General features: G+C 39.1%; 1 protein-coding gene across 1 annotated transcript in view; it reads right to left on the minus strand.

Moving 5' to 3' along the window:
* The window catches only part of LOC111142315 (anoctamin 4), a 238,137-nt gene that overhangs the window by 49,172 nt on the left and 175,981 nt on the right, over positions 1–12,984 (minus strand). The window contains exons 14-16 of the mRNA XM_022495363.1: positions 11,727–11,809; positions 9,374–9,514; positions 6,340–6,504 (exon numbers count right to left, since the gene is read on the minus strand). Coding sequence (XP_022351071.1) covers positions 6,340–6,504; positions 9,374–9,514; positions 11,727–11,809 — 389 coding nt within the window. The remainder of the gene's footprint in view (positions 1–6,339; positions 6,505–9,373; positions 9,515–11,726; positions 11,810–12,984) is intronic.

Here is a 12,984-nt window from a genome sequence, read left to right on the forward strand (position 1 = left end):
ATGTGTGTGTGTGTGCATGCGCACGCATGCATACCCATGTATGCATATGTATATGGAAGTGCAGAGGCCATAGTTCAGCGCAAACCCAGATCTGGGAGATTCCCCAGAGAGGGATAAATCGAGAAAAAGAACAGGTGTCTTCTCTAAAATGAGAGACAGTAAAATGGAAAGGAAAATGAGTCAAAAGGATTGGAACAACATGAAAATTAAGATCATATTTAAAGTAGTGAAAATGCCCTGGTTAAAGTTCCCCAGGCTGGAATTATGACTTTACCAGTCAGCAAGCTGTAGAGGTTGGGCACGTCACCTCATCTCTTCTTCAGACCACTGTTTTTCTTTTCTGTGACTGAGAATGGGTACTGGACCATTGCTCTTGCGGTCCTTCCAAACTTCTGAATTTTCTTATCCAAGACTTCTGCTAACTACAGAATTAAGTAAAATACTGATTGTATGACTCTAAACTTTGAACAATGACTATGATTTGCTATAATAATATAACTAATATGGCCATAGTATCACATTTTGTGTGCAGAAGCCGCAGACTCTTAAGAGTCCAGAGTTAAAAGAGATTGGTGTAATTTTCAATAAGAAATCCAGTGGTATAGTCATAAATTTTATCTTAAAAGTACTGGTTAAGTACAGATTAGGACAGATGTTTTAATAAAATATATTTTGCTTTACAAATACACTCTATTATTAAAGTCAGTTATGTGATTTTTAAGGAAAATTAGATTTGACTGAGATCATCTTTCTCAAAATACAATTTTTGAATGTCCAGTTTATCCTTTAGATCTTTCACGTTGATATGCTTTTATCCAAGTGGCTCACTTTGCACTCCTGTCTCAAAGGTCTTGGTAGCTGGTGACATGCCCATGTTATCTTGGTTTGGACACCGCAAAAAAATGGAACTTATAAAAGGAACAGCACAGTAATCAAAATATGATCAATATTAACATTTTGAAAAATAAGGCAAAGTATATGGGGACACAGTCAGGATCCATGGCATCTGTGACCATTCTATAAATGTTGAAGATGCAAGGGAATGGACAGTGAGACTTTGAGCAGGATACAAAGAGAAAGGGCACGTAAGCAGAGGGCCTGATGGCCACCGAAAGATCTTCTGATGAGTGGCTTCTAGAAAATGTCTGATTTCTCATTAGGAAGTTGAGATAGATATCTTGGATGGTTTGTTCTGATAAAAGCAGTAGAAAATCTGTTTCCAAACTGGATGCCACAAATTGTGAGAGTTAAAATCTGTAACTGACAGGAAGTGTTCTGATCTGAAGTATACTTCCAAAGAAGCTCTGAGTACTTCTAATTTGATCTTGTCCACCCAAACAATGTATGTGGGCCTGTTCTGATGCATCCCATGTTCTCTGGTTCACTTCTTTCGGGAATAAGACCCTGTGGTCTTCAGTGTTTAGAGTATAATGAAATATCAGACTCATATTGGTATGGCTGAACAAAAAGGATGGTTATATCTCCTCTTGGAATGTATTCTTTGTTGGCATTGTTTGCTTCTGACCACCATACTGAGATGTTCCTAGTTCACTAGTGAGGCAGAATGGGATTAAAATAGTACATCAAGGAGCAAGAAAATCCTCCCTATTTACTCCATCTTTGAGGTATTTATTTTTCAAGAAGAAATAAAATGAAAACTAGTAAGTGTCCCTTAACCAGTCACTAAGAAGTATAATATTTTGTTGGGGTCCAGAATATTTTTTTTTAAAGAAGGACCCATGCTGGGAGCCCAACGCAGGACTTGAACTCCCTACCCTAAGATCAAGACCTGGCTGAGATCAAGAGTTGGATGCTTCACCAACTGAGCCACCCAGGTGCCCCAAGAGAGTACACACTACATAAGAGTAAATACACAACAAAAACAAAACAAACAGTAAATAGACATCATAAAATCTAGAAAATAAGCTTATAGGTCTACTTCTTTAGTTAAGGTTGGACAACTCTATCAGAATGTCAGAAACAGGGTATGTGATCTATAACAATATTATTAAAAAATTAGAGGCTGTAATGAACAGAAGTTAAAAACAATCTAGCTCTCAAGGTTTTTAATATTCAATTAATGGAAAGTATTAATGATTCATGTCTAAATGATGACTTTTTTTTGCAAGACAAGTATGGCCAAAATTTTAAGTAGTTGGAAATAATTTATGTAGCTATAAAAAATGTATATTGTAGGGTCATGAAAATACCTTTAATTGAGTAATTTCAGAAGTCATTAGCTAGTTTAGTTCTGAACTGGTCAAAGCTACCTCATAGTTATTAGTCTGTCATCTGTTATTTATGTGTTATTTGCCTAAGGACTTACTTTTTTATTTTTTGGATATTCTGATGAAAATCTTTTCAAACTATATTACATACTCAGTTGCCTTTGTAATGGAACCTGCAAGGCCTCAGGGCATAAGACAGGACTAGGAATGTGTTTGCTGGGATGGGGATGTCATGGGAATTGCTTCCTGCACAGTAGGGTCTTGGATGATGCTGCTTTGAAAGTTCTTACATGTGATTCTTATTTTCTTTTCTTTCCCTTGCTATGGATTATCAGTTCCTTCTCTTGCAAGAATTCTTGCGTTAGTGAGCTTCTGTTTTTCTAGTCTGATGTTGATGAGAAATCAGAACAGCAAAGGTATTTACATGTACCTAAAATAAATGAAAATACTCATTAAGGGCCTTCTTGGAAATAACACATGTTAGCTTTAGTGTGTAGACTCTACATTATCCATTTTGGTGACTCTGAAATGCCTGTTAGATAAAGCATAGAAATGCCTAGTAGTCTAGTTCCCAGCACATAGTAGGTACTTTGCAATGTCCATAACTATATAGTTTTCCCACTCCCTATGCTACCTTCTTCATTTTTAGTTTATTTTCTCTTTTCTTGGCTGTGTCTCATGAAGTAGAGATTGCTGGATAAGTGATTTCCAGTTCAACAAAGTCTTACTCTGACAATACTGGTATATCTGCTCAAAATATATGAGCAACCATGTATTTATAGACTCACTATGTATTTCTTAGGATGCATAAATTTAATTTTAATATGGCATTTGAGAGGAAAAGGTTGTTAATTCATTGTAAACTACCTGGATGCAGAATATTTCACTACTTTGGCTGTTTGGTTAATTTCACCACCAATCACTCCCCCTCACAATGAATATATTCCACAATTAACTTTGAGAGGAGCTGAGTCCTGGAGTAGAGAGGGTCATGGGGTGCTGCATGCCCACTCTCACCCTCCACTTGACCACATACTTTTACAATCATGTCAAGTGATTAGCAACTGCTTTTGTTTCATTTTTAGAACTTCCGTATTCTGAAACTTTTTTTCTAAAATAATAAAGAAGTTCCTGTGTATTTTAGTAATAATGGTAATAGTAATAGTGGTAATAATAATAAATCAACTATATTTCATTAGTTCAGTGATGACTTGTTCACTTAAGAACCCTAAATGAGGGGCACCTGGATGGCTCAATGGGTTAAAATCTCTGCCTTCCGCTCAGGTCATGATCCCAGGGTGCTGGGATCAAGCCCCGTGTCGGGCTCTCTGCTCAGCGGGGAGCCTGCTTCCCTTCCTCTCTCTCTGCCTGCCTCTCTGCCTACTTGTGATCTCTGTCAAATAAATAAATAAAATCTTTAAAAAAAATCCTAAATGAAGTTTTTTTATTATTGGGTAGGTTGAATTCTCTGAAGAATCACTCTGAGCAGACATTTCTGCAAAGAAGACATCCAGATGGCCAACAGACACATGAAAAAGTGCTCCATATCACTTGGCATCAGGGAAATACAAATCAAAACCACAATGAGATACCACCTCACCCCAGTCAGAATGGCTAAAATTAACAAGTCAGGAAATGACAGATGCTGGCGAGGATGCGGAGAAAGGGGAACCCTCCTACACTGTTGGTGGGAATGCAAGCTGGTGCAACCACTCTGGAAAACAGCATGGAGGTTCCTCAAAATGTTGAAAATAGAACTACCCTATGACCCAGCAATTGCACTACTGGGTATTTACCCTGAAGATACGAACGTAGTGATCCGAAGGGGCACGTGCACCCTAATGTTTATAGCAGCAATGTCTACAATAGCCAAACTATGGAAAGAACCTAGATGTCCATCAACAGACGAATGGATAAAGAAGATGTGGTATATATACACAATGGAATACTATGCAGCCACCAAAAGAAATGAAATCTTGCCATTTGTGACGACATGGATGGAACTAGAGGGTATCATGCTTAGCGAAATAAGTCAATCAGAGGAAGATGACTATCATATGATCTCCCTGATATGAGGAAGTGGAGATGCAACATGGGGGGTTAAGGGGGTAGGAGAAGAATAAATGAAACAAGATGGGATTGGGAGGGAGAAAAACCATAAGTGAGTCTTAATCTCACAAAACAAACTGAGGGTTGCTGGGGGGAGGGTGGTTGGGTAAGGGGGGGTGGGGTTATGGACATTGGGGAGGGTATGTGCTATGGTGAGTGCTGTGAAGTATGTAAACCTGGCGATTCACAGACCTGTACCCCTGGGGATAAAAATATATGTTTATAAAAAATAATTTTAAATAAATTTAAAAAAAAAGAATCACTCTGAGTTTGTTGCCTATAGAATTTAGGATTATTTAAGGAGCTAGGAATGGTAATCCAAATGGATTAAACTATATTGATAACAACATTAAATTACTTAGCCTTTGTAACACCCTTTTCTAATGATGAGAGAATTTCAGCATTATGGCCCAGATTTAAGATGCTACATAACTAAGTGTGAGGGAACCATAACAGCTACTTCATGTCTATCACTCCACATATATTATCTTATTTATTCCCTGCTACAAATCTCTAATGTCAGTATTTTTATGCATAGGTTCACCTCAAATCTAACAATGTCAGCAAATAATACTATTTGTTCTGCAAATAAAAACAATTTACTGAGAGTCTACTATGTGCTAGATCCCATTCCAGACACTGGGAAATAACAAGTAAAAAACAAATAGACAAAAGTTTCTGCCCTAATGGATCTACATTCCAATGGGGAATACAGATAATAAAATAAACTAAAAACAGCATATTACATGGTAATAAATACCACAGGGAAAAATAGAGCAGGCAAAGGGACAGGAAGTTGTTAGATGGCAGGAGGCAGTTACGATTCTAAACCTGAGTGACCACAGAAATCATATTAGAAAAGTAACCTCTGAACAAAGAAATGAAGGAGGTGAGGGAGGAAGCCATGCAGACCCCGTGGGGAGGAATATTCCAGGCAGAGAGAAGAGCAAGTAAAAGTAAAAGTCCCTAGAGTGAGAGCATGCTTGACACATCCAGGGAACAAAGGGAAGGCCAGCCTGGAGCAGGAGAAATAGGGTGAGTAGGTAGGAGACAAGATCAGAGATGTCACTGGAGCCAGAAGGAGAGGCCTGGAGGCCCCATGAAGATGTGAACTTTTATTCTGAGCAAGAGGAAAGCCACTGGACATGATGAGCGAACTGGGACAGGAGCTCACGCACCGTAAGCAGCTTGCACTAGCTGCTGTGATGAGTCTACATTGAGGGAGCAGATGCGGCAGCCCCGAGACCAGGTAGGAGGCAATGCAATAACCCAGGTGGGAGCTACTGGGCTCTTGGACCAGGGTGGGACTTGGGGACATGTGAGAAGTGATCAAACTCTGGAAACAGACACTGAGAGAAACAGAGGAGTCAAGGGTAATGCCAAGGTTTTCAGCCTGAGCAGTTACCACGGGAGGGAGCTGTGGAGGAACGGATTCTGGAGGGGAGAGAAGGGTTTGGATGCGGATGGTGGAGTAGTCAGCCGGATGTATGGGGTTCAGGGGAGACACCTGGGCTGAAATATAAAACTGAAAATAACCTGAAATTAACACAAGCAACAGGTTCCATCCTGATGTGTGCCTTGTAAGGTTATCTCAAACAATGCTTTGGGTACTGACCACTTTCCTAACATTCAGAATCAAAAAGATATGGGAACTAACACTGTTGAACTATGTCACAGATTCTAGGTTGGGCCTTTAAAATATGTTCTTTCTCTATGTTTCCCCAAGGGGTATATACACACTGTTATCTTACTGGTTAAATAAGGAAACTAAGATTCAGAGAAAGCTAGTGCCTTCCACTGTAGAAAATCCTGGAGCCTAGATTTGACTCAAGCCTTCTCAATCCCCAGAACCTGAGTGCATGTCCTGCCAGGCAGTTTGCTGCCCAGCCATCAATGCTGCTTGACAGACTCACCCCTCCAAAGTTGGGTCCCTTTAGCAACAGAAGAAAACCACAGCCCACATAGTTTACCCATCAGGCTAGTTACCTTATAGTTCACTTACCACATTCAGCAGCATAATGATGCAGAAGTTGATGCACACGGCAGTCCCTGTGGTTGCCACCTGAGAGTTATTCCTGATTAATGCCCACTTAAAGGCAGCAAAAGTGCTGACAGTCACCACCCGGTAAATGACGATCCCAAACACGGCAGCGATCACCACGCAGATCTGGGAGGAAGATGGAAAGCCGGTGAGCACCCTGATGGAATGTCCCAGGAGGAGGGTCCCCACCACTGTAAAATTCCACCATTGGAAAACAAGAAAAGGAAATAAACCAACAGCGGAACTGACTCAAGAAACCACAATAAAATGCTAACTTTTCATTGTGACTAATACTTTCTCTTGCCTGTATTTTGTTATTCAAATAGAACAACCATAGTGCTTGAAAGCTGATAAACTGTGTAAGCTATGGGGTAACATTTTTTTAAGCAGGGTATTAGACTGAGCATTATTATTATGGAAATCTTATGATGTCACTCTTCTGTGTAAAACTCTGTTGATTTCTTTTATTCTTAGGATAAAAGCAATGTCTTAATGGTGGCAAGACTTTCTCTATCTTGTGGAATGACATTTTCCTTTTAGTCTGGGGACTCAAGAACCTCTCTCATGGCTTCAAATGGGCTAATCTTCAAGACCATTTCCTTTGCCTAAAAGGCTGACCACCCCCCATTCCCATGCCAAACACACACATACGTGAGTATGCAAGTGTGCATACACACACACACAGAGCCTAGTTAACACCTACTCTTCTTTTACACCTCAAGAACCACTTCATAACTAAAGCTTTAATGACCCTCAGACTTTGTTATTGCTATAGGATACCTGTACTCTTCTTTTAGTATCTAATTTATAATTTCTAACAATTTTTCAGTTTGATTTTTGCCAGTTTCCCCCATTTAGAAAGTATAGTTGACCCTCCCCCTTTTCTAAGGTCCCCAGTGATACCTGATACCTTGGATATTATCAAACCCTACATATACTATGGTTTTTCCTATAGACAAATAGCTATGAGAAAGTTTAATTTGCAAATTGGGCACAGTAAGAGACTAACAACAGTAACTAATGATAAAACAGAACAACAATACGATAGAAAGACTATGTGAATATGGTCTCTCTCCCTCTCAAAATATCTTATTGTATTGTACTCACTCTCCTTGTGATGATGTGAGATGGTAAACTGCCTACATGATGAGATGAAGTGAGGCAGATGGCATAGGTACTGTGATATAGCATTAGGCTACTACTGATTTTCTGATGATATGTCAGAAGGATTGTCTGCTTCCAGTCTGGGGCTGACTGCAGGTACTGAAACACTAGATAGCAAAACTTCAGATAAAGGGGGGGGGGGCACTATAAGCTCCATCAGGGCTGGTACGGTATCTGTTTTGTTCACCATAGTTTCTATAGTGCCTTAGCATAATTATAGGTGCATAGTAAATGTTCAGCTATTTGTTGCTGAATAAGCCAACTCTGTGATAGGTACATAATCTCTTATTAATCAATTATAGACATTGAACTGAGCTATCTTTCTCTGAAGATTTCATGGTATGTGATGAGAACTCAACATGTCTTCTATCTACTGGCAATATGAGACCCCAACATGTTTGTGTCTTTCATTAGATGACTCACTATATCAGAGTAAAGACCTTTACCTACTTAGTTATCAAAAACCAAGCTGAGAACCAGCATGCACTCTCCTGACTTACAGATTGCTAGAAGCATTCTTCTGTTTTACACCAACTGTTTTTGGCTTTCTATGAGTGACATGCTCTAAAAGCTTGAGTATAAAGCTTGAGCTGGAACTGGCAAAAATTGCAACAACAACAATAACAATTGCCTACATCTTAATCCTTGAGCTAATGATGGGGAGATTGGTGAAATCTACACTGACTTTCAGACAGGGTGGCAATGTGGTGGAATGGACAGCTCACTGGACTCAGAAGTCAGGTCTGGGTCATGGCTCAGCTTCTACCTAGCACTGTGACTGTGGGCACGTAGTTTGTGGGTTTGGCTTCCTTTGCTCTAGGTTGCCCATCTGCAGAGTAAGAAAAGCTCACTCTACATCTACAGGTCTTGTAAAAAAACAAAAAGCAAGACAATAAATGTGAATACTTATGAAAGTCGAAGCATGACATAATTGCTTACAGAGCAGTGTCTATAGAAAGGTGTGGATTTGAATCTTGGTCTGAGCCAAGATTGGGCATGCTGCCTACCCTTTCATCTCTCCAGTTTCTTTGGCTAAAGGGTGGGTAATGTGTCTAGATTTGCTACCATTTTGTCCTTCATAATCTATTGATCTACAACACCTGTTTACACACTCACCATTTGAAAACAGGAAAGGAGAATCGTAACCACCATTTAAGGTTCTAAAAATGACATTTCTGAAAAATTTGCGTAAGTTTTGTTCGGTGGTTAACAGGGTCAAAGTTGATCACCAAAAGACTTCTTTTTAGGAAAAGCCAACAACCCAGGTTCAAGGTAGTGTTTTCCAAACTGACATAACCATTAGTGAATCTAGAAATCAATTTTAGGAGGTTATGGTTGGCATTAAAAAAAATAGACTACAATAAAACAAACAAAAAAAAAATAAGAGTATTGCATATTGCGAAGATGAGCATTGTTTCAGTTACTCTGTTTAGTTTTATACATCTCCTGGCACTGAGTTATGACAGAGAATGTAGTTCTTATATGGGCATGGTGAGCAAAAGGTTCGAAAAACACTGCTGCAGGTCCTATCTCAACTCTTACTTCCTTTCAGCAAGGCACAGAGAGGCAAGCGGAAAGAACTAGAGCTCTTGGCTGTTTCCTGGCTCATCCTGAACAAGCCCCTTAGCTTCTAAAGTCTCAGTGGCTCCATTTGGAACACGGGACAGTGGTACTATCTCTGACCATCTCAGAGAGTCTTTGTGAGGAGTAGATAACAGAATGTGTAAAAATGTTTTGTAAAATTATGCAAATACCCGATATGATTATTATTGATACCGTGCTACAAGTTTGTACTTTATGGAACAAAGAGTTTTGTAGAAAAGTTTCAAACCATAAAAAATATCCCAGATGCAGAAACAATAAGTCGGCTGCATTTATCTGCAAATGCTTGATATGGTTCTGGCTTTCCTGAAATAGGATTCATTCGCTCTTTCTTGGAGTACTTCGCTTCGAACTGGGGCCGTATTTCTTCCTAAAGAACAGACAGACACATTTTTTTTAAGCACCAGAGAAATACATACACACAATAAAAAAGACATTTTTTTTACTCTATTATAAAACTGAATCAACAGCTACCACACTAATCAATCAGTGAGGTGGGCTCAGAGACCCAGGTTTAAATGTCTGGGCATTGGCAACTTGAAGAAAATCTAAAGGGTAATGATTCAGATTTATTATCACCAAGGCAGTGTAATTTAGACTAGTAGTTAAGTGTCTATGTTATCTTATTAAACTGTGCTTAAAGAAACAAATAGAATGAGAAAAGGGACCGACTCTACTATTCCAAGCAGTTTGAAATAACTACTATACTTTTACTTTATTACCAGGGAATGTAAAGGGCAAAGAAAGTTTCTGAACAGAGAAATGTCTAGAATTCATGTTGTGAGTTATAATGACAAATATAATTCTTAGTTTTCTCCTACAATTAAATTTTTTTAATTGAGGCAGCCAAAAATATGGTGAATCTTTTTAATAAGCTCCTGTAAGAGTCATTCACTTTTATCCAGTAGATTTTAAATGTACTACTCATTATTGAAAACAAGGTAAACATCTTTCAAATCCAGCTAAAATCAAGGCAGCTCTAATTCTAAATCAAGCTGAGGCTTTGTTTCACTTAGTTGAGCTCCATCTAATGTGAAAAGCTTCTGACTAAAAAGCAATTATGGGATTAGAAACAGGAAATCAGCAAGAGGGTATGCTAAAGTGGTTCTGGTTAATTAAGTACCTATTCTACATGAATGTATTGCAAGAGGAGGGAAAATGAAAGGAAAGTCTGGTGAAATGGAGATTAAGTTAACCCAGGCAGAAACTCAGGACTCAGATGGAGACACTGACAGAAAGTGAAGAAGCTGACAGAAAACAGGTTCCGGACAATGGGCAAGTTTGGCAGTAGCCTGTGTGTGTAGAAGGAAGGGCAGCCTCACTCCTGCTGCAGAATAAGCCCAAGGCTGGACTTCACTTAGTGACAGGTAATGGGGAAGGACAGAGGGGAGATACAGTAATAAACAGGTTCTGCTTTCTTTCACTAATTTTAGGAAGTGACACTTAAAGATATAAACAGAATAGGACCCGGAATCTTCTGTTTCTTTAGGAAACTCTGAATTTATCAGGCTGTGAGTGTCATCTAAGAGTCACTGAGTTAATTATCCAGGGATTTGTGATGAATCAGGAGCTAGACCTATGTTTCTTCGTGTTAAGGGCTAAATTGTGTCTCCCCTCCCCCTACAAATTCATTTGTTGAAGTCCTAAGCCACAGTACCTCAGAGTGTGACTGATTTGGACAGTCTCTGCAGAGGTAATTAAGGTCAAATGAAGTCATTAGAGTGACCCCTAAATGACTGGCTTTTTATAAAAAATTTAGACATGGACATGCACAGAGAAATGATGATAGAACACAGAGGGAGCAGACAGCTGTCTACAAGCCAAGGAGAGGAGCCTGCAACAGATCCTGCCCTCACAGCCCTTAGAAGAAACCAACTGTGCCAATGCCTTGTTGATCTCAGACTTCCAGCCTCCAGAAACGTGAGCAACTAATTTCTGTTGTTTAAGGCACCCAGTCTGTGGTCCTTTGTTATGGCAGCCCCAGCAACCTAATACCCTGGGTTTTCCATGAAGAAGGCTTGCAGCAAGTTTGGGCCTTTCTGCAAAGCAATCTGAGTACCACAGGCTAGAATAAGGGGCATTTAGACCCTTCCACCATGGAGGACATTTGAGGAGTAGTTTCTCCTCAGTATTTAAGGACTTGAGGTCATGCATTTGAGCCTTTGCCGCTCTGAGCACTGTCCAGGGTTCTGGAGAGCTTGCAGAAACATTTCCCTGGAATTCTCTCATGATGTTTCCTTCCATATACCTAGAGCTGTAAGACTAATACTTTCCTGTTAAAGTAAAGAACACTATTTAAGAAAACTAAACAAATCTTACTACTAATGCTTCTGATGTCTCCACCTACAAGTGAAATGCTTTACTTAGCCACGGAATCTTAATCTACTAAGCGATCACAATGTTGTCTCTTCTTTCTTTTATAGTCTGTTCTTTTTTATACTACCTGAAGTTTTTTGCAAAGACAGGTATTGAAATGTTTTATGAGTAAACCTGACTTCTATCACAGAGCAGAGTGATAACTCAAGAGGACTGTGTATTTGTTGACTTTCTTTTTGAAAAATTCTGAGGTAAATAATACAAACCTCCTCTTCTTCCCAGTCGATCAGATCCCAGTCATAAGCAATTACAGCTCGCCGTCTTTTCCAGAACTCCAGGAAAACTGTCGCTGGAACAAGAAGAGAAACACAAAGACATTTTTAAATAAAACAATGCTGTTAACTGTCACTGAATAATGAACTCATTGCAGAGAATGACAGTTGTTTGTGTAAGCATCCCTGAATATCAGAATTTCTAGCTAAGCTTCATTTAACAAGGACCTTTTCAGAGAATTACTAAGCTTGTGTCAAACATAATGAAAAATTAGAGATTTCATTTAGAATTAAATTAAGCTGATTTGCAAGTTGAGGCAGAAAAGACTTATAATAACAAAGCTCCTGGGATATAAAAATATAGAAAACTAGGTTATCAACATCTTTCTCATTGATAGAATATTTATTTTTAAAAGTGAGGGGGCGGTAAGGGCAGAAAGGCCAAAATAAAACTTAGCAGTTTACATGTATCTGACTAGCAGAGATTGTCTCCCAAATCTTCTTCCCAACAAATATCTATGTAAAACATATTTTACTATTTCATTGAAAGAAATAATTTTATTATTTTAATCTTTTTCCCAAACTATTTCTTTTTTTTGTCACATTAAAGGAAGAAGTGTGCAAATTTTGTTAAGATCCTTTTTATTTTATTTATTTATTTATTTAATTTTTTAAAAAATTTTATTTATTTATTTGACAGGCAGAGATTACAAGCAGGCAGAGAGTCAGGCAGAGAGAGAGGAGGAAGCAGGCTCCCCACTGAGCAGAGAGCCCTGATGCGGGGCTCTATCCCAGGACCCTGGGACCATGACCTGAGCTGAAGGCAGAGGCTTTAACCCACTGAGCCACCCAGGCACCCCAAGATCCTTTTTTTTTTAATGAGTTATGGGGTAGCTGGCCTTCCCACCCAGGGAAATATGGAAGTTTATCCTCATTCAGCCAAAGTAACTTTCTACAGTTCAATTATTATACAAATGACAGAAGGGAAAAAATAATCAAGACATAACCTTGCTGTCTTGGAAGTCACAAACCAAACGATAGGATGCACAACATATACACATACATGCACACTCAAACTTTGAGGATGACTGCAACAAAAGATATCACAGAAACACCCAGGAGACAGAACTGGTAGATCCATCTCTCCTGGGCCTTGCTATGGTACTTAGACTTACAGAGGCAAGAGTCCAGGGCCGATCTGGTAGGCAGGATTTTCAAAAGCAGGCCTGCTATGTTAACTTTCTGCCTTACC

Source organism: Enhydra lutris, unplaced genomic scaffold, assembly GCF_002288905.1.
Source record: "Enhydra lutris kenyoni isolate GAN:26980312 unplaced genomic scaffold, ASM228890v2 scaffoldscaffold7, whole genome shotgun sequence".
Lineage (NCBI taxonomy): Eukaryota > Metazoa > Chordata > Mammalia > Carnivora > Mustelidae > Enhydra > Enhydra lutris.